A 23,986-nucleotide genomic window follows, 5' to 3' on the forward strand; every position below is an offset into this window, starting at 1 on the left:
GAACTATATTACACAATCATGCTTGAGAAGAGCTTCATTTTGTAGTCATATTTATCAAATTTTACCTAAAAATAGTACATTAAACACACGAAATGTTTAATCAAATATTGCAACATACAATACAAATTAATTATACGCCTTTAATGATTTAATAAAATGTATCAGCACATAAGAAAATAAAAAAATCTTTCTTCTTCTCTTTAATCGACCATTGAACTTCATGAATAATATGCAGTCGTCAGAAATTAACCAATTTTGAGTTAACAAATCGTTCTAATGACTAAAATGAAAAATGTTTCATAAAAGGAAGAAATTTTTATTTTTATACAATACGTGAAGAAACTCATTTTGTTTATTCTTTTTGTCGAAGTATCTTTCTACAGATAGAATATTTTTTAGACCCTTATTAAAGTGTCAAGGATTAACAATGAATAAAGATCAATGCCACTGTAATATATTTAATGATGTTTTTACCTATTTACCATATTTAAATGCTTTACTCATTGCATAATTGAAATAGAAACACAATTTTTAATTTTCTATTACTCAGTCTTTATTTCAGTTAACATATGCTAACAAAAATAAATTATTATAATTAATTAATAAGAATACCGCAATTTTTTCGAGATTGGTTCCCTCCTCGGAGTATGGACTATAATTCTCCCTAAAAAAATGTCAGAAAATAATTTACAAAATATACATACAGTGTGGTTTATTTAAGATGAAAACACTCCGATAATTTCTTAAAAGTTTCAGAAGACAGAAAGTTTCCAAAAAAAATAAACCACTTATTAATATCTAATATGTTTTATTAAATTGGACATATAACAATGGAGAAATTAGTTATTTCGCAAAAATGCCAATTAATTTTTATAATTTTATGAATAAAAAATGAATTATGTTAAAAAAGTGTTTCTATCATAAATGGTACACTACACTACTACTACTACTAAACTACTACACTACACTACATATAACATTAGTTACAATGAGATCCTTGGGGTGCACTTATGTTAGCTTCTGAGATACTTGGTGACGACATTTTTGTTGATTTAGTTTTATCAATAGTTTTGATCTTCAATGCCTCCAAGAAATGCATAACACAATCATACTTTGGAAGATCTTCTTTTTCTAGTGACTTTTTTATCTTATTTAACCTGAGAAAAAAGTACATTAAACAGAACGAAATGTTTAATCGAGTGTTGCAACCTACAATACAACTTTATCATCCGCTTTTAATGATTTAACAAAATGTATCAGCACGTGAAGAAATGAAACGTTCTTCTTTTCTTTAATCGACCACTGAACTCCGTGAATTATATACATTTGTCCGAAATTAACCAATTTTGAGTTAACGAATCGTTGTTCTAATGACTAAAATGATGAAAAATGTTTCTTAAAAGGACGAAATTTTTATTTATATGTATTACCTGAAGAAATTCGTATTGTTTATTCTTTTTGTCGAAGTATCCTTCTTTAGAGAGAATATTTTCATAAACCCTTGTTAGAGTGTCAAGGATTAACAATGAGTGAGGATCAATTTTCTTCATTTTTACGATACAATCTTCAATGGTGGTACCAAATTCAAGAAAATACTAAAAAATAATTTAGATCAAGTATAATATTTTTTTAAATTAATCTGCTTGTACTAATTACCTTGTCATAATATTGATACACATTTATAATGTTTTTAATATTCACACTTTCGAGAATTATTACCTCACAAACAAGTTTAACTACATTCTGACGTTCTGTCAGAGGTACTGAAATAAAATATTAATCAAAGTCAATGGTCTATACATAATTCATTACAACTTACAATTAGTATTTTCTACAATTTTATTAAATAATCGTAAATACTCATCTTCCCTCTGAATACGAAGGCAAAGAATGTCAGTCAACTTATGCTTTTTATAGAAATCAAACCACTCAATATTAAATTTCTTGACTAACTCTGATAAATGCATAAACACCTGTAAATAAACATTTACATAACTAACAAAATATAACAATTTATTACCTCACCTCTGTGGTAATGGAATCATAATCAGCGTTTAACAGAACTTTAAAACAAGTCTTTATAAATTTACCACACATAGTGGATAAATTCTGTATTTTTATTAATTGTTTTTGTGTTCCATCCTCAATATTTGTTTTCAAATTGTTTAACTGCCAAATGAGGTGCCACTTACAAGTCATCAAAGTTTGTTGTGGAACCTAAAAAGGAATAAAATCAAATTAATCAGAAAATAAATGGATTTTAGAAATCAAACTTGTAAAATTATGTATGTACCTGCATTGCTCTGGGACTAGAAATAATTTCCCAAGGCAGATGTTCAGTTAAATCATATTTGGATAAAATAACCCCTAATTTTAGAGTTACCTCTGATAATATGTGTTGTGAGTTGTTTTCCTGTAATTTATACATGATATAGACATTACAGAATTCTATGCATGTCATAAAAATGATTTTTTACATTATCAAACTACATTTTTTACAGCAAAGAGTAAACTAAAAAATTATCTAAAATATCCAAACAAATATTAATGAATAAAAATAAATTTCTAGTGTAGATCTAACAAATAAAGAAATTTATTAACAGATCATAAATTATTTGAATATTTTTTAATTAAATTGTTTTAAACTGTAACTATGTTTTTTAATAATTGAAAAAATATTTCACTAAAGACACTAGTTTTAGTTGTAAAAAAAATAATTTTTTGAATATAAGAGAGGTAATATAACTTTTAAAAACTTCGATATGGTATGGTAGATAAGTATTTATGTAATTATTCACTTACCTTTACATATTTATTAATATACAGCATAGACAAATTATCAATGCTACGTTTTGCACGATTGTTCAAGGCATTGTTTTGAGTGAAAAAATAGAAACATTCTATTAATTTGTAGAGCATATCTTCCGTATCATATATTAGATAGAGTTTAATTAGTTTTTCCAAAATATCCATATATGTCTAAAAATTTCATATTGTGAAAATGATTTTATCTTACCATATTTTACCAAATATGTTAACAACTACTTACATTCGATGAAATATCAGAAGTATAGAGTAACATAACCATATCTAACAAATCTATGAGTATAAGGGGGTATTCTTCAAATATTGTTATAAATTGTACCATTTTTGGAATAAAAACAATGGCTATTGCTGATTTAATCGTCAAATCAGCTTTATTCCCTAGAAAAGGTTTTTTAGTAAAATAAACTAAACGAATCATGAGTGAAAATCCTTCACAGTAAAAACAATATTTCCAAATTAATAATATTAACACCTCTGATTACTTCTAAATAATATTGTCGACAGATTTTGAAATATTTCATATGTATTTATCGAATCATAAACTTCATAGATTAAAATGGAAAAAATATTGGCAAAAAGGTGCGATGAGAAAACATAAGTAAAAACTATTGAACCACTTCATAATTCATGGTTACGATGATTAATTAATGTAAAAATATTTTTTTGGATTTTTTAGAAGACTTTTTCATTAATATTTAGTATCAGATATTTGATAAATACAGTCATTTAACCAAATAGGCATATTTCGCAAATTTTGCCCTATGAGTGAAATTTGTTCTTTTCAATTTAATGATCATAGTATACAATAATGTCAGTTATGTTCATTATTTTTGCTGACAAAGATGCTATTTTGTTGTAAACAAGTTTCGCTCTCTTTCCAATAATATTGATAGTTTACCTATATTCCAACTAAATTTTGATGAAATTGTTCAGCTTGTTCATCACTTCCTAAATTGGAAAGAGAATAATATAGAAGACTACTATAACATAGTGGTTGTAATTTCTATGACTTGACAATTAAAAAATACAAAAAAGAGGTCGAAAAAACTTGTCCTAGTTGTGTTGTGAAACATATAATTTAGATTTAGAATGTTAACATTAAAAAATTATTAATTTAATTTCATAAATGTCTTACCACTTTTTGAATACAGTCTCGGGCAGATTGTTTTACCCTCTAACGTCTGATATATACTGCAATGAGCCATTTTAATCAAAGTTCTCCTCGTATTGATACTAATATTATTATTCATAATGAGTTTGACATAGAGTCCCCAGTCCTGTAAAGTATCTGTGGCGTCGTATGTCGCTTCAACGATCAAAGGAACGTATAGCTAAAAAGATTAAAATTTAATCAAGTGAAAAATATAGTAATAAAAGTTTGTTTTACTTTTAAATAATTTCCCAACTGTGCCAATTTTGGTAATAACTCACCACCTTCAGATTGAAGAACTCGAATAAGGAATTTTCCTGCTGCCTCGGCCAATGGGAAATAATCATAGCAAACAAATGTGGTCATAAATTTGATTGCTTCAATGCATTTCATATCCTCCAGGGGAAAGTTACTAAAAAATATTTGTTATATTTAATTATTTATTTATGTTTGAACAAAATAAGGATTATTCTAAAACAGTTCATACATATACTGCATTATGTACAAACAAAATAACAATTAGTAAGATGAAAGAACTTAAAACAAATTTTCAGTTTATTATAAGTTAAGTTTAATTGTCACCATTTTTTAAATGTGTATGTATTTTCAAGAAATCATTCGGTATATTAATAACAAATTTTTTTACAAAAAATTAGCAATGATTACACTTTTATTATAAAACATCCATTAAAAATAGTTTAGTCTTACAGTAAATTGATGTTTGTGTTAAATTTAAACAAATAAAATAATAAAATTGACTTGTCTGATGCTACTACTTAAATCAATATGGACATTCAATTTTTCTGAATAATATAAATTAGTTCTTAAGTTCTTTTTTTTATTAATATACAGTGGTGGCCACAAAAATAGCAGAAAATTTAAAACTTACTAAGGTATCAGTATAAAAAATATATTTCAATATTCTTCAATGTTACTAACATAACTAAAAAGGTCCAGAAACATCTTTTACAAGGTTATTAATAAATATGAAACAACACAATCAATTGAAAATAAAATAAGAAAACTGCTAACAAAAAAGCAACTACTTTTATAAACAAACAGCTTGTACGAATTAAAAAACAAAATCCTTTTTTGTCTTCTAGACAAGTAAAATGCACAATATAAATGTGTCTAGTAGAAAAAGACTTCGACTGAATGAACAAAACTTGTAACAATGCATTTCACTAAAAAACATACATATCAAAAAGAATATTCGAACAAAACTAAAATGCACATAAAAATATATTAATTATCCTCCAGTTGGCGATGAGAATAATGAATCTAAGTTCAATAGAACAGAATCAAAAGGCAAAAATTTATAATTATTGAAGGGTGCCACCCAATATTTTAATAATTAATGTAGAAATATTTTAATAAATATATATTTTTTAAATGTGTGCTAGTTCTATGACTACTCGTATTGTGCATTTCTTTTGTTTATATTTAATTTAAATAATTAATTTTTTAATTAGCTACAAAATGAATAATTAAGGAAAGAATAAAATTTAAATAAAATATAAAATATTTTGATTTCATTTAATTAAAAGTACAATAACAATAAATAATAATGATGGCCATCAATGTATGTAATAAATATTAATATACCATATGTCCTATTTGAGAGTAGGACACACCATAAAATTTATTATTATTTTTTTTCCGATTTTAACAATTTTTTTTTTTTTTTTTTCAATTATAAATAATATAATATGTATTTGCAATTGAACGACAGATTGGTGAAAGTATATTAAGAGTATTAGTATAGTAGTATAGTGCATACATACATTTACATTATATTGAAAAATAAGATAATTTATCCTATTTGTGACAGCTTATTCCATAAACTACTTAGAAACTCCACATAATTATGAATATGCGTAATTTTTTTATAAAATTTGATACACATGATGTAGTTAGATTATCTATAAAATTTTGTTGCCATGATTTATACAATTTATATACTTTAAAAGTCATCCCTGAAAAAAAGTTTGTAGAAAATGGATAAAAATTTCAAATTTTATAAGGATATCCCACTTTCAAATGGGCCACTCTGTATATGATCTTTAATACAATATAGTATAGAAAAATAGTTTGTTGATTTTTTATAAACCCTTTTAACCAATTTAGGCAAAAATATTTAATTTCACATATTCTTCAATTGGGGAATAAGTTTTAAAAAATATGAAAAATGACTCTTATGGGTAGATCGTCCCAATCAAGTACTTTAAACCTTGTTAAAACTTATGACATCAACAATGTCTAATTTTCAATTGGATCTGCATGAACATTAATGTTAAAAAAATGTAAAAATTAATATAAAAAAGATAATGTACAAAATATAGTATCTTGTCAGTAAAAATAAAACTAAGGGATTATAAATATATAAATTCAATAATTTTATTTTTATATTCAATTTTATATAATATATTTTTAACATTAATGTCCTCCAAGAAGATCCAATTGAAAATTAGAGATTGTTGACGTAAATTTTTACAGAATTTTACAATAGTCATTTTTCATAATTTTTAACACTTCTTGACCAATTGAAGAATATGTGAAACTAAATATTTTCGCCTAAAATGGTTAAAACGGTTTATAGAAAATATCAACAAACTATTTTCCTCGTAGACTCTCTTTATTATATATTATATAAGATCATATATAGGGTGGCCCATTTGAAAGTGGGACACACCCTTATAAAATTTGAATTTTTTGTCCGATTTTCACTAACTTTTCTTTTAATTGTAAAACATGAAAATATGTACTTTTGGCTCAAAACTAAAATCTACAGTGTGAATTTTAAGATATATAAGTTCAAGAAAACATGCCAGCAAAACTTTATAGGAAATCTAACTATATCATTAGATTAAACACCTCCTGAAATGTATTCCAAATTTCTTAAAAAAATAGGTATGTTCATAATTCTTAATAAATTAAATTTATTAATCAGTCTACGGAGTAAACTGTGAAAATTGTATTATTGTTCAAGAATATTCGAGTATTTATTAATAATACTATACTTGTACTAATACTGTTAATATACAGATTTTATTTAATTCCATCAATTCACAGTTCAATTCAATGGATTTATTGTATTTTTTTTTTCGTAAGATTGTAGTTTTATTTTTCAATCGATCTGGGATAATTTCCGCACATGATTTATTAATTCTATCACGAGCTAGAATTTAATATTTAAGGGCGTTATTGTAAGTATAGTCTAATTGGCATAGTATTATTAATATGATATTCCAATATCTTTGAAAAATAACAATTTGTATGATATTTTTGATATTCATTCCATAGACGAATTAAAAAAAATAAATTTATAAAAAGTAGTTTTAATTTTTCTACAGAATTATGAACATGCATAAATTTGAAATTTGTTATATATCATATATTTTCCTATAAAAAATTTCTGATGTGAATTCTTCAAGTTTCATGTCTAAAAAGTTATACTACACGTTTTAGTTTTGTGTCAAAAAAAAAAACATAACATTTGTTAAAATAGGATAAAAAAAATTGTTCGACAATGTCCCGTTTTCAAAATGGGCCACACTGTATAACATCGTGCTATTACATTAGAAATTTTTTTATAGAAAATCTAATAACACCACCTGCAGAAATGGATATATAACAAATTTCATAAAAAAATTATGAATGTTCATAATTCTGTAGAAAAACATAACATAACTAGTCTATGGAATGAACTATCACAAATATCACAAATTATGTTATTTTTCAAAAATATTGGAATATTATATTTAATAACACTTTTAGACTAATTAGACTATACTTATAATAATATTCTTAAATATCAAATTCAAATTCGTGATAGAATCATGTGCGCAAATTATACCAGAACAATTGAGAAAGAAAACAATGTTATTAAAAAAATACAATAATATCATTGGATTGAACTGTGAATTGGTGGAATTAAATAAAAGTATAATATTATTGGTAAATACTCGAATATTCTTGAACAATAAGATAATTCGTGTTATTTTTAACAGTTTAATCCGTAGGCTAATTGATTAATAAATTATTTAAATTTAAATATATAAATTAATTAAATTTATAAAAATAATAATTTTTAATTCTTCAACAGAATTATGAATATGAAATTTGATTTGGGTAAAAAAATGTGACGTTTTGTCAAAATCGAACAAAATGAGGATGTCCCGCATACAAATGAGCCATACTGTATATCATTTCAATATAGTTATTATTTTTCATTAGAAAGAATAAAATTTTACGGTGAGAGGTGTATTAAAATGTTAAAATAATAATAAGTTAAGTACAGTATTGGCAGAAAGTAGACCACCTTTTCTAAAATTTAAATAATTTTTGTCCTGGATATTATGTTCAAAAAATGTATATTTTTATAAATTTAACAATTACATAGTTAAACAATTAAAAAAATTAAAGAGTTACTGTTGATTATTTGTTTCGGGCTGGCAAAAGTAGAGAGAGTTCTACTTTCTGCAAATAGTGTACCGATTGTAATTGACATGTTATCATACTTACTGTTCATATGCATAATCAATCAAATTGACCGCTTCCACTGAAACATCCATATTAATATCGTTAAATCTATCGCAAACGGATTCTGTAATTTCTTTAAAAAATAGAACAGTGTATTCATTCACTTTTCTCTGTAGTATATATTTACAAGTCTTCAATACAGCCTTACGCACTTCGACGTTCTAAAACATATTTCATATAATTTTATACGCTGCACACTTTCTTATAGAATAAATACCCCACATGTGAAAAGACTTATATATTTTGGCGTAATATTAATTAGCTCACTTGGAATGTACTTGAACCAATATCTGAATTGTATGGCACATTCCATTCGAACACAATCCCAGTTTCTCAATTTGATAAAACTTCAAATAAATGTATTATTATTGATTATTTAGAACTACAATAAATACGTACCACATTTTATGAATAATAATACACAAATAGTGTATAAATCTAATAATCTTTTTACGTCGACCTGGTTCCTTTTCATTACAATAAATTCGAGCATATTGGGTTAATAATTTCATACCTAAAATATTTATATTGTTAAATATACTTGTGAATGTTAATAACTTACTTGAAATAACTCCGGTAACTTTTAAAGAATACATTTGATAAAAGGACATGTTTTGTAACATATGGAGTATATGAACCGAAAATATATCCTCGTACAACAAATGTTCATCGTACGCTTTCTGGATCAACTTGTTCAGGAACCGTTCTATAGAAGCTACTATTGGCACCATCGATTTAAGTTTGTAGTCGAAAATTGGGTGCTTACTCAGCTGTAACAAAAATATTATTAACGTAAATCTTTAAATCTTAATTATAGTGTACTTACGTCCTTATTAGTGTTAGCAATTTTGGTAAGAATGTTGTCCACATTCAATTCTCTGCATTTATAGATCTTGTGTATTTCCACCTCTTGAGTGCCGGTGATATCAACGAAAAACTGCAGCACATGACAAATAGCAGATTTTGGATGCTTTTTATACATATCCATCAAGTTCTCTATTAAAGACTAGAACAGAATTAATTAAGGTTTGTATGAAGTAACAAGTATTAAAGAATGTCTTACATCCATTAGCTCAGGATTGATAAGGATACAGTGGTAGATAGAACGATCTCTAATTGGGTATAACCACTTCGGTATACTTTTTATTTTTATCCAAGAACGTTGAATAACTGAAATAACAAAAGTCACATGCAAATTATGTATATTTTAATAAAACGTAAATGTATTTGTAACTGTAATTAGCTTTGAACCTATCCTAAAACAGATATTTAAAAAAAGTCACACATAGAAAATTAAATTTAAATCTATTTAATTTTGAATCTGCTTTTTTTGTAAATCCTTAAAAATTTCTGTTTGTGCATTGTAAATACTTGAAACTTTCAATGTAATTTTTTATTAAAAACAAAGTTACTATTTAAAATGTTTTAAGTAAATTATTTTGAATTTGATCACTCCCTCAACTAAAATCAACATAAAATCTTATAAACAGAAATTAGTTAAAAATTCGTAACTATGAAATTTTGTTATCGAAAATTAAGCTTTTACAAACATTTACAGCGAACTTGTTTTGTACAAATATTATTTTTAGTATCAAATTTAAAATTTTTACTTTTATGTTTTGTTTTGAAAATCATTGAAATTCTTTCGATGCAACTTTTTATTAAATAAAGTTGTTATTTAAAAAATTGTTTTTTTTTGTAATTGTAAGTTATTTTGGGTTTGTAAATTCTTGTACTTCTTTTACTTTGAAGTATTCTCATTGAAAATAAAGTTAAAAAAAACAACAGAAAATCTGACATAAATAAAATTTAAATTTGATTGATTTGTATCATGAAATGTTATTACAGAAAATTAAACTAACCAATTACAATCATTTCCAGCAACCTTGCTTTGTACAAATAGTAGTTCTAATTTTCAATATTAAAATTTCTAAATTTATATTTCTGATTCCAATGAAATTTTTTTTTAATACTTAAAACATTTGTTTTTTTAATGTAAATTGGTTTGGGTTTGATAAATTCTTAAACTTTTAAATTGAAATATTCTTATTGAAAATAAAGACAAAAAAATTCAACAAAAAATCTGAAATGATACATTTGTAGCTACGAAATTTAATTATTGTGTTTTATAAATCTTTGAGTTACCTTTACATTTTGTTTGTGCGTTATAAATACTTCAAACTGTTTCAATGCAAATTTTTATTAACAACAAAATTACTATTTAAAATATTTGTTTTTCAATTTTCAATGCAAATTCTTTCAATGTAACTTTTTATTAAAAAAAGTTAATATTCATTTGTTTTTTTTTTTTTGTAACTATAAATTATTTTGAGTTCGATAAATCTACTCTAAATAACTTTTTTCTTTGAAGTATTCTCATTGAAAATGAAGTAAAAAAAATCAACAGAAAATCTGAATTATAAATAAAAATTAAATTTGGTACATTTGAAATTAGAAATTTTATTACTAAAAATTAAACTAATTAATTACGAACATTTCCAGCAAATCAAATTTCGAAATTCAAATTCCTGGAAAATCTTCCAGTGTAATTTTTTTTTAAAGCAAAGACAAAAAAAATTCAACAGAAAGTCTGAAATGATACGTTTGTCGCTACAAAATTTAATTATTTACATTTAGGTTTGTGTTTTGTATATCTTTGAATGTATTAAATAAATATTTCATTAAAAACAAAGATAGTTTTTCAAAAATGTTACAGGAAATGTGATATATAAATATAAGCAAAAATTCAAGTCTCAATGGCTGAAACACGTTTATTTATAATTGTAATTAACATTAAGCATAGCAATTCTTTAAACTGAAATATTTTTTAAAAAAATATACACACCTAAACTTATAGAAGTGATTCATAACAACAAAATCAGAAAATCTAACACACAAATTGAAGTTGAATACTCAAAAATGTAATTTTAAAAAATGTGTTCATTTACAACTCAGCCACTAACTTTGGGCATTGTAAGATTTGTTTGTTAAAAACAAAATTGATTGTTTACAACAAAGAAACTTGTAACCATTTTTTTGGCCCATTTAATTTAGTATACTTTTTATTTTTATCAAGGAACGTTAATTAACTGAAATAGCATACAAATTATGAATATTTTAATAAAACTTATATGTATTTGTAACTGTAATTGGCTTTGGACCCCTTTTAAAACCGATATCCTTTTATTTAAAAAGAAAATCAAAAAAACACATAGAAATTTAAATCTATTTAATTTTGGATCTGCTTTTTATGTAATCCTTAAAAAATTTTTCAAAATTTCCACATTTTTGTTTGTGCATTGTAAATACTAAAACTCTCAATGCAATTTTTTATTAAAAACAAAATTACTATTTAAATTATATTTTTTTAATGTAAAACATTTTCAATTCAAATTCCAATATAAGTTTTTATTAAAAAAGTTAATATTCATTTGTTGTTTTTTTTTTTGTAACTATAAATTATTTTAAGTTTGATAAATCTTTGAACTTATTTATTATTTATTAAAAGAAGTTAATATTTAAAACATTTGTTTATGTTACTGTAAATTACTTTGGGCTTTATAAATCCTTAAACTTCTTTTAAATTGAAATATTCTTATTGAAAATAAAGACAAAAATAATTCAACAAAAAATCTGATATGATACATTTGTAATTACGAATTTTAATTATTTACATTTAGGTTTGTGTTTTGTAAATCTTTGAATTACCTCCAATGTATTAAATAATATTTCATTAAAAACAAAGATAGTTTTTTAAAAATATTACAAGAAACCTGATACAAGCAGAAGTTCAGTCCTCAATGTCCGAAACACGTTTGTTTATAACTATAATTAACTTTAGGTTTAGTAAATCTTTAAACTGAAATATTTTTTTAAAAAATACACACACTTAATTTATAGAAGAGATTCATAACAACAAAATCAGAAAATTTAACACACAAATTCCAGTTCAATACTCAAAACTGAATTTTTAAAAAATATGTACAATTACAACTCAGCAACTAATTTTGGGCTTTTTAAAGATTTCCTTATAAAAAATAAAATGAATTATTTAAAACTTAGAAACTTGTAACTATTTGTTTGACCCATTTAATTTATTAGTGATGGATATTTTAAATAATAAAAAAAAAATAAAATTATTTTTCTTACCAAATGTATCACCTGAGTCATCCCCCATTTCGATTTCGTCAGTTGTAAAAATTGTTGATACTGAAGGAGAAAAATAAGAAAAATATTGTTGAATAGGAGTGCTTGTCCATTTCTTCGTTTCAAAACTCTCTATATCTGGTAGTTCACTTAAATCGGAATCGTTTGAAGACGACATGGTTTGTTCAAATCCTACAAAGACAGAGAAATCATTAATAATTCTAACAAGCGAAATATTTAATAATATTTATTGCTGTAACCGTTAGAAAATAGCTTCCACCATTTTATTAGTTAATATATATATATATATATGCAGTATAAATAAAATAAATTGAATAACTGTAATATATTGATAAAACTTACCTATTTAAATGTTAGTAAATGAAAATATCAATGTTAATATACAAGTAAATAAAAATATCTTCACAAATCAGCAACAACTTTGAAATTTGCAAGTAATGGATAGGAAACCAGAGAACTGTTTGGAAGGAATCAAATATTGACCAAATCCGGGAAGCCAAGAAAGTAATTTTGAGCGTCGTAATATTTACTATTTTTTTTAAATTATTTATCACCTTAGTAAAAAATTACAAAATGTTATGAAAAACAATTGGACATTTCTTTTAATTTAGAGATATATAAAAAATAATCACTCACAGAAAAACCCTCGAATAGAAATTAATCAGTATTTTTTAATGCGTTGTTGCCATATGTACTTAAAAAAATAAAGTATTTATTATATATTATATTTACTAATTATATTATTTCTCACGTATATTTTATATTATACTTATATTTAATGTTTTAATTTAATATATAAATAATATTAAACGAATTTAGATAATAATAACATATATTTTAATATATTTGGGGCATTCCATGACAAATCGATTTTATTGAAATTTCTGTGTTACATCCCTTACTAAACATTTTATTTTTTTACTTCTATCCAATTAGAAGAAAAATATTTCACTCTGTTAAAGGGAAAGTCAACCTACAATGGAACTTGTAAATGTAAAAAGAGAGTTGTGAATGAAACTGTAATTGCGGTAAGAGTACAGACTATTTGTAATTTTTACTTGATAACTAGAATTCTTATTTAGTGTTTATCTGAAAGTTTAATTCGTAGTGAAAGGCTTTTACCGTCTCTGTTATGCATGATGTCTCTCTCAAAATTCAGTCGGATCAAACGCTTTTCAAGGCCATCACATCACATCTGTATTGAGGAATTAATTTATAAGATAGAGCTACAAACTCTGAAACGTGAGAAATACTTTATTGAACGATAAAAATAGTCGACTAACCTACATATAAGTTTACTTTACTAAAAGGCAGTAGCGGCTACTAAGATGTTTTATTGACATAACGTTAATATTTAAAAATACATATTTTATGTTTCCATTCTTTAAAATAGAATATCCGGTTGTAAAACCGACAATTAAACATGCAATAACAGTTTTACATTAAAATTCAATGAATATTTTGTGCGCAAGTTCTGCAGAGGCACTTTTAAATGTGTCTCTTCGCGCCTTTTTGTTTCATAGGTAAATTTTGAATATTTCTATTTATTCCAATATTAGCGCATGCGCTTTAAGGTTAGTCTATTGTTTCAATGCTAGAGTAACTGAGGTGAGCCTCTAACATGTCGAATTTCCAGTTTCAAAAACTACTATGGTGTCTGTGTATTGTGGATTCACTTGTGGGAAATTTTTGAAATTTTAAATTTTAAAATTTAGGTTTATTATATTTTAAATTTTAAAATTTAAATTTATTAAATTTTAAATATTGAAATTTTAAATTTTAAAATTTATGTAATTAAATTTAATATTTAAATTTTAAAATTTATGTAATTAAATTTAATATTTAAATTTTTAATATTTAATTTTTTAAAATTTATTATTTAAATTTTTAAAATTTAAATTTTTAATATTTAAATTTATTTAAAATTTAATATTTAAATTTTTAATATTTAAATTTTTAAAATTTAAATTTAATTAATTTAAATTTTAAAATTCAAAATTTCGAAATTTAAAATTTATTAAACTTAAATTTTAAATGTTAACACTTTAAAATTTAAAATTAAATAAATTTAAATTTTAATATTTAATAAATGTAAATTTATTTTGATAAACATAAAGTTTAAAATTAAAATTTTAAAATTTAACAAATTTAAATTTTAAAATTTAATAAATTTAAATGTTAAAATGTTAAACATTTCAAAATTTAAAATTTAATGAATATAAATTTTTATATTTCAAAATTTAAATTTAAAATAAACAAATTTAAATTTTAAAATTCAAAATTTCGAAATTTAAAATTCAATAAATTTAAATTTTAAAATTTAATATTTCAAAATTTGAAATTTAATATACATAAATTTTAAAATTAAAATTTAAAATTTAACAAATCTAAATTTTAAAATTTAAAATTTCAAAATTTAAATTTTGATAACATAAATTTTAAAATTTAACAATTTTAAAATTTAAAATTTAATAAATAAATTTAAAATTTAAAATTTCAAAATTTCAAAATTTCAAAATTTCAAAATTTCAAAATTTCAAAATTTCAAAATTTCAAAATTTTAAATTTTGACATTTAATATTTAATAATTTTAATAAATTTAAATTTTGAAATTTTAAAATTTTAAAATTCAAAATTTAATAATTGTAAATTTTAAAAAATTAATTATTAAATTTAAATTTAATAAATTTTATAATTTAAATTTATTAAATTTTAAATTTCAAAATTTTGAATTTTAAAATATGAATTAATTAATTTTTAAAATTTAAATTTATTAAATTTTAAATTTTAAATTTGTTAAATTTTAAAGGTTTAATTTTAATATTTATGTTTATCAAAATTTAAATTTTGAAATTTTAAATTTTAAAATTTGTTATTAAATTTGTTTTTAAATTTATTAAATTTTAAATTTTGAAATTTAAATTGATGATATTAATTATATTATATAATTTTGATATTTTAAATTTTAGAATTTTAAATTTTAAATTTTTAAATTTTAAAATTTAAATTTATTAAATTTTAATATTTAAGCAACAATACAAAATAAACTTAGTGAACTTTTTATTAAATAACAAATACGGGACAAAAACCGTGGACTATATATTGGTACGTTAAAATGCAAAGGATGGTGAAGATATTTGGTATAAAAGGGTTTTTTGTGGTTTGAAAAACCTATCTTATGGACTAAATTTACGAAAGTACTGATCATTTGGATTGTATGTTGATAATTATGAGTAAATATTGTTTTTTTTTTTTATATATAATGTTATATTACCACTTCTCACCGCCCTCCCTCGCTTAATTAAAAGTTACGTTTAACCACATCAACCACAACTGACTTTTCAACATACTCACCCCTCACAGAACTAACACTAGTCAGTCTCCTTCCGGCCGATCTTTTTAGGTACGGTCGACGACAGATCTGCAGTTACATTTTGAAGTCTTGCATCGTATTGCATCGCCCAACAAAGATCATGCAATACCAAGTACATACTCCAATAAAAATTCTTCCCTGTGACTTAACCACCATATATATTTTTTCATACAATACAATGTAGTTTACCACACTGGCCAAGATTCTCCTCTTGAACATGCTCGCACCTCCAAAGAAGGGAAGAATACGTTCTAATTTATTCCTCTTGGATGCTGCTTCATTTTCTCCCTCGATACAACAGTAGCCTCTCCGACATTTCCGCAACCACTTTCAAATAGTAGGTTCACTCACAGTCTTCTCCTCCTCCTTCAGTTTTTGTCCTGTGTGGCCCCTAATCTCAGCATCCAGATCATCTGCATGCTCCAGGGGAACAACACCCTTGGGACCTCCATTACCAGAATGTTGTAGACTATGTTCCTTTCCAGGGGCCCCAACAAGGGATCCTACGAAATACCCCCGTGACGATTGTCCTTCTCTCTCCTTCCCCCAGCCACCTGACCTGACCGAGATAAAAACAAAGAAGCCGTAACAAGTACGGATCATCCACCCATCTCTCTATTTCAACATAAGAGAATTTCCATGAACTTTTCCAAGAAGTTCAGCACACTAATTTGTCTGTATTTGACCGGTTCTCCGTCCTCGCTCTTTGTTTTTTCCAGGAGTACCAGTCTGGTCATTTTCTACTCTTTATACATCCTTCTCTTAATATCAGTTCAGATGGCATGAAACTGTAGTAGCAGTACCGCACATTAGACAGAACAACTTTTATTCCCGACATTCTCTACACTTGTATCCCTCTTTGCAATATTTATAACATAACCCTGTCGTACCAGCATCTTGAAAGTTCTTCTTATCATAACCTTACAATTTACCATGCCTATCTTCAAGTTTTCTTCTTCGATCATGGCGTCTCCAATGACGTCTGTCAGTGTATCTCTGTCGCTCGGCGTTTAAGTTAAAATGCCCCACATCCCCAACCATGCCCCTTATGATCAGGGTGATCATTCCGTTACTCGCTCCCGCTTTCACCAACTCAATGCCATCCATGGTTTTCATGGCCTCCTCTATGTTCGTAGGCGGGATAGACGTGGTGAACGTCAAAAATTAAACTTGACAATTGAAAGTCTTACTGCACTTACACAGGGAGTTACGGTTTGTGGTTCAATAGCTGTTGGGAGTAAATAATACCTAGTTTATCTCCCACCCAACTTGAATGCTGCTGGTTAAATTAACAATGTTATGGATAGAACCCATCACAGTATCATACCTTAAATAATCCAGTATTACACAAGATAGTTCCTCCATGAAACCAATGTACTCCGACGGCTCACAATATCACCAGATTTAAACTAGTTGGTTCCTTCTTATATTATTGTTTCAGTTTAGCATTTTAGATTGTTTTTTAAGCCATATGTGCATAAGTTTTGCGTTTTAAGATTCTGACCTATTAATATTAATTTTGTACAATACAGTTAAATAATTTAGAGAAATATAAGCCATTTCTTTTAGTTGTTTTGTTATTTTAATGAGCAATAAATAATAGAAATAATAGAATGATGTTTTATGTATAAATATTATACAATTATGTATAATATTATATAATTATTATGTTTTAAATTTAATTGAAGACGTAAATAATATATTCATATTATAATGTATTAAATTTAAGCATAATTAGCTATATATTTAAAATAATTCTAATGATGATTAACAAATCAGTTTTGATGTTACGTAAAGTTTAGGTTCAAGTCAGTTTGGCAACAATGTTCTTTAAGGCAGTACCTGTTCAGTAAACCACTCTATTGGGCAGATTCGTAAAGACTGATGATTGGTACCACCCTCTTAAATTCCATTCTAATTTCAAGTGTCGTTTCTGTGTTCAAATTGTAAGTTTTACTGTCCACATTTTTATAATAGTCTCTTCTAGTCTTTCATCTAGATACATATTTCAACTTTTGTATTTAATTTTCTGTTGTTAACTTTTCTTCTTATTATTTTCTTATATTGTTAATACATTTACGTTTATTTATATTTAGAGTTCCAATTCAATAGTCACTTATTCCAACTAGTGGTTTGTAAGCCCAGGTATCAAAAGTTAGTGGTACTATAATTATAACACAGAAAAATATATATCTAAATTAAGATTTATCTAATTAAATCGCCCACTTATTCTTCGTAACGAGTCTTTCAAAAAGAATTTGGAATTCCAGTTTTGGCAAATCTAATTTGGTTGATTAAAGAAATGACACATTCAAATATATTTAAGTTTAGTTACACTATTTAACTCTATACTTATAATAAGAATTTATTCAAAACTCTTGGACTCCCTAATATTTTTGGGAATAAAAGAAAATAACATATTATAATTAATTCTGTATGTCTTCCTCTATCCTGAAACAGTAAAACAATCCGCCGTGCATTAAAAGAATTAAATTATTGATGTCTTCTTGCGAAATGTTGGACCATTCATCTTGAATTGCTACAATTAGCTCTTGAGAAATTGTTGGTGGATTTAGTCTCGTGAAATTGCTTGACCTAACATATCCCACAAGTGCTCGATCGGATTCATATCTGGCGAGGTCGTTGGCCAATTCAATCTTTGCATATTTACTTCTTCAAATTCATTTCGGACATTTCTTATACGATGGGGTTGAGCCTTATAGTCCATAAAAATAAAATTTTCTTCTAGTTTTTGTGTCATGGGTTGAATTATTATTCAGATAACATTTTGTAGATATTCCCTGTCAATGTATGTGTATATGAATTAATGGTGTCCGTTGACCATACTTAATACCAGCCCAAAACATTTCAGTCCCTCCCTAAAATGAGACTACTTATCTGGAAAAGGCCAATAGTGCTGCACGTCCTGGTTTCCAGCAAACCCTCAGACGCCGGCTGTCACTCATTAAGCCAAACCTGGACTCGTCTGAAACAATGACGTTTCACCATTGCGGTAAAAGCCAATGTATAGGGATAATTTAGTTTTTGATTCAAAAACTTAAAGAATATGTTCAAGGGTCAAGTATTTGCTATGAATATAATAGTGCGACCACGATATTCAATATTTTAGGCGGTTTACTACCAACTGTAAATTTTATACTTGTGTTTATTAAAATGAAACAAAACATTCCTTCGCAATGTTCAGGAAATGCACTCTCTTAGTTATGGTCTGGGGAAGAATCAGTATTGGAGAAAGAATCAACCTCATTTTGTTGGATCATGGTGGATCAGATATTGACACCAATTTTTCGTTTTTGTTTGTAAATATTTTAAATCAGCAAAGGGTTCATAAGTAAAGTAACCAAATCGTATATTTAATACAGTTGATTTTATAATTTATTTCTGTGTCCGACATCGTTCGTTAAAAATGCTAAAAATGCCTGGAAGTGTCCATCTATCAATACAAATTAAACAACTACAAATTGTAGAAAAGTTCCGGAATGGTGAAAAGCAGAGTAAAATCAAGAAATAAACGAATTAAGTGTGTCGGTGAGTACCATAAAACGAAGACTAAAAGAAATTAGTATCTGTGGTAGAAAATTAACAAAGATGTCTTCACATCTGCAAAAACCAGAGCAACAAATTACAAGGTTCTTGATGGTAAACACTAAAATAAACAAAGGTTTAGGTTTATTGAAGTTCAACTACTCTCTACAAATTGCAATTATAAACTATTTCTAAAACTAAGTAAACTGCACTAGACAGCGTCACAAATATACGCCTTTCTAGGAAGGTTCATTCCAGCTTAAAAAATACAGTGCACTACATGCACAAGAGGCTATGATTATGAATTTGGTAATTCCTCCCTCTTTAAGAGGAGGGATGAAGACCGTGGGCATCGCCATTGCTTCTGGTTGTCTCGGTGTAGTGTCGTTGATACATGAATATTCGGGTGCACAGCATTTTACAAAGTCTATACAACCAATAAAGCCCTAAGATGCCACACAGTAAATATATAATAATTGTCCAAATTCCAATAGGTCGATGGAATTGCAATAATTCGTTGTCCATATTAAATATTTTCTCTTCAGCTGAGACAACGTTTGGTGTAGAAATTTAAAAGCTTTTCGGTAATGTCATTAAGTTCCTTGAACAAGTTAGAGTAGATTTTTGCTGATTACATTCTAGTTTTACTGATGTTTCTTGGGAAAATACTCCAATCCATTTATTGGTCGTTTGGATTTGGTAGATTATGTTTTCAGAAATTTTATGAGTAATCAATTTACAATACTAATTTCGGATTATTATTGTTAATATGAAGATCTCGCAGATTTCTTCTAATTCGGGGAATTGTTTTAAGACTACATTTTTACAAAAGTATGTTTCTTTCAAATTTTCACATTGCTGAGGATCATATACAAATTACAATTGCGAAAATAGAATTGTATTAGAAGTTGATAGAATTGTAGAGAACATTAATGAACTAAAATTAATTTTAGGAATAGGTATTATTTGATAAAATAAAAAATTCAATAATATGAGTGGTTGGTATGAAAAGAATAAAAATGACACGATTATTGTAGATGTAGGATTCTACATTAAGTTGTATGCTAGAATACAATTTTTGAATTTTTGAAAAGGTTATAGATTCTTCTTATAGTTTTTGAAATATTGTTCTATAAATATTAATTAGCTATAAAAAGAAATCCCTAATTACGCATATTCTTCATTTTGTCTTTCAATACATTTACATATAATTAACAATTTTGATTCCAGTTTATTTTGATTATGAATAATTTAATTTATGTTATTTTTTAAATTATTTAAAGAGTTTTTGAAATACTGTGAGTCTTTAGAATTTCATTTTGGAGTTTAATTTGATTATTTCTTAATTGTTTAATCATATTTTCAAAATGTTCTCCATCGCCAGCATCTAAATTTTGGGAAATGGCTTTAAAAATGGAACTTAAAGCATTAACTAATCCTCGTTTTGATCTATTATTATTATATTTTCGTCTGGTAAAATTTCATAAAGTTTAACTTTTACATTTAGTTTTATTACATTGAGGATTTTAATATAATTAGAAAAATCTAAAGACTATTATTATGAATTATTATTAGCGAGACTACTTTTTGTAGTATGTAGAACATGTGATATGGAGAGATGGGCAATGGAAAACAATTTTGTTTTCTGTTGAAAGGTGGTTTCAATTATTCAAATCTGCTGGCATTACATGGAGGGATGTTTTCCTGAGTTTGTCATGTCATGGGCCCGCTGGATAATGGATGGTTTCGTTCATCGTGAAATTCTGGAGAATGATATGCTTCCATTTATTGAAGATAACATGAGTATAAGGTGGTCCTTCCAGCAAGATAACGATCGATAATACATATATAAGTTAATTAATGGTTCACTTTTCAAGGCGTATGTGTCATATTTTGGCCAGCACAAATCCCAAACCTCAATCCAATTGAAAACCAAAACTGATCGGAAAATCCATGCAAAAAGACTGTCAAATTTGTGTAAACTCTACGAAGAAATTCATCGAACGATTGTATTGAAAAACTACTGAAAAAACGGTGTTTAGAGTTATTAGAAATAAAGGAATGGTAATTGTAAATAAGGTTGTTCGATAAAGCCCATATAGTTATGCAGACTTCAACAATGACAAGTAAGTTAAAATTCAGATCACACCAACATACCTAAAAATATGTTTTTGTGTGTCGTGCAAATTGTATATTCTGTAATCATCTGTATCCGGTTTTGAAGAATTCTTCGGACATTAAACAACTTGCTTAAGCACTATTAATGATTTTCCAAATAATTGTTACACATTTTACGATACAATATGAAAACAAATACTGAAAACACTCACACAACAATAACTTTATTGACAATTTTACATAATTTGAAATAAGAATACAATTAACATATACCCACATTAATTAATTACATAAGCAAAATCACTAAACGGAATAAGAAATATATATCAATAACATATTTGTAAAAAAACACTCCTATACCCAATAGTTCGAACGAATATTTCGGCCTAGTTACGAACGACAACGGTTACTAAGTACATTATTAAATCAATATCAATGTAAATTTGAACGTCGAATTAAATGACATTTAAGAATAAGTTTTAAAATGCCAATTGTGATAAAGGATTATACTTGGAATCAGACGGAACGTAATTTAAGTCTGACAGTGCCTCTGACAAATGCACAATCAAGTAAAACGGATATCTTAATGTCACATAGATATATTAAAGCGTCCCTTAGAGATATATTTTTCGATGTTGTTTTGCTCCATTCAATTGATACAACCAAAAGTAAGTGTACGAAATCAGCAAATTACATATTGTTTGAATTGGTGAAATGTGATCCGGAAATATGGGAATATTTGGAGCCAAATATTTCTAGAAAAGAAAAATTTGCATTAAAACAACAACTAATTGACGAAGAACATGTACGTTTTCAAAAGGAGTGTGAAGAAATGCGTCTTAAAAAAAGTGAACTAAAAAAGGTTGCCGTCCAGGAACAAATTCAATTGGAGACTAAACAAAGGGAAAACATAGAGAAAATAAAAAAGCAAGAACGAATGTTGGCGCTTGGTGACATAAATCAATGGAGAAATTCTGTTACAATAACAGAGTTGAATGACAATGTTAATACCAATTCTTTAACAGCTTCAGAAGCCACTGAAAATATATCAAATATACAGAAAACCAGTGTCAGAAAACCAGTACAATACCCTAAAAAATTATCGACAACTAAAATACCACCTGTCAGATCTAGTCAATCTTTACAAATCTTATTTACACCAAGAGAATTTCCTACTCCTAGTAGGGAGTCTAACCTTGCAGAAGAAACGGAGTATCTTAGAAAACAAGCTGAAGCTCGCCGATGCGCCGGATTCGTCAGCGAAGATATTAGACCAGAGGAAAGAAACCCCCAGTTCATGTTAGCAAAAGGAAAAGAATTTATGAAAAACGACAATTTCTTAGGAGCAATAAGTGCTTTCAGTTATGGAATTAAGCTTAGTGACAAGTTCGTAGATCTATACATTGCCAGATCGGAAGCTCACATGAAAGTTGGTAAGTATACAATTGATTCTGAGAATTTTTTAATTATACCCACTATTTCAGGAAATTTTAATAGGGCTGTCAATGACTGCAGCTCCGCCCTTAATTTACTAAAACCCGCAGTTCCTGTGAATTTAAAAGAACGAGCTTTGTGTATTGGAAGAAGAGGAGTTGCGTTATGTAGATTAAATGTACTAAAACATGGTATTAATGAACTTGAGGCTAGTCTCAGGTTATTGCCCGATGAATACTTTGAACAAGAATTGAAAGACGCCAAGATTAAATTAACCGAATTTAATAAGGAAAACACGACTGAACAACAATTATAATTTATTAGCAGCTACAATTATTATATACATTTAAATACTATGGATTTTTATTTTTTAAACCTAAAGAATTTATCAATGCTTTGAGTGATGGATCTCTTCCTCTGAAATTTCTAAATGTTTGACTAGGATGAGAACTACCACCTAGAGATAAAAATGTATCCCTAAATCTTTTACATCTACTACTTTTTGTTCATCATTTTGAACTTTATGGAAAGCACTGTATACATCAACAGCAATCATTCTAGACCACAAATGTGAATAGTATGCTGCACCCCATTCATCTGAAAAGATCTGAGTGAAAGAACAAGGATGGGAATCATACTTATCCAATGGAAACAGTCTTTATTGTGGCCATAATTTCTTTACTATGTTCAACTAGGAGTCCTTAGTTGAATGAAGCTCCAAATTCAATGCTGAGAGGTTCAACTCTCTGCATAAATCTAAGCCAGCCATGTGTTTGTAAACATTATTAAGTACATCAAATAAGTTATCTAGCAATTTATCTTCACTATCT

The 23,986-nt window shown here is 26.3% G+C and overlaps 2 protein-coding genes across 2 annotated transcripts; one reads left to right on the forward strand and one right to left on the reverse strand.

Moving 5' to 3' along the window:
- Positions 1 to 551: 551 nt before the first annotated feature.
- On the reverse strand, positions 552 to 16,049 carry LOC109599767 (uncharacterized). The gene is made up of 19 exons (XM_020015794.2): positions 16,040 to 16,049; positions 12,668 to 12,856; positions 9,582 to 9,688; positions 9,345 to 9,524; positions 9,081 to 9,288; positions 8,918 to 9,032; positions 8,736 to 8,865; positions 8,501 to 8,679; positions 4,214 to 4,388; positions 3,962 to 4,157; positions 3,050 to 3,204; positions 2,803 to 2,979; positions 2,026 to 2,217; positions 1,820 to 1,973; positions 1,657 to 1,763; positions 1,431 to 1,595; positions 1,214 to 1,374; positions 988 to 1,157; positions 552 to 664 (listed from the first exon to the last, which is right to left on the reverse strand). Exons 2-19 carry the CDS (start codon positions 12,840 to 12,842, stop codon positions 600 to 602), a joined length of 2,811 nt encoding a protein of 936 aa, XP_019871353.2. The 5' UTR covers positions 12,843 to 12,856; positions 16,040 to 16,049; the 3' UTR covers positions 552 to 599.
- Positions 16,050 to 22,036: 5,987 nt separating this feature from the next.
- On the forward strand, positions 22,037 to 23,510 carry LOC109599785 (dynein axonemal assembly factor 4-like). The gene is made up of 2 exons (XM_020015815.2): positions 22,037 to 23,155; positions 23,207 to 23,510. The coding sequence occupies exons 1-2, from the start codon at positions 22,207 to 22,209 to the stop codon at positions 23,470 to 23,472; spliced, it is 1,215 nt and encodes a 404-aa protein (XP_019871374.1). The 5' UTR covers positions 22,037 to 22,206; the 3' UTR covers positions 23,473 to 23,510.
- Positions 23,511 to 23,986: the final 476 nt, after the last annotated feature.

The sequence above is a fragment of the Aethina tumida genome, chromosome 2 (assembly GCF_024364675.1).
Source record: "Aethina tumida isolate Nest 87 chromosome 2, icAetTumi1.1, whole genome shotgun sequence".
In the NCBI taxonomy this organism is placed as follows: Eukaryota; Metazoa; Arthropoda; class Insecta; order Coleoptera; family Nitidulidae; genus Aethina; species Aethina tumida.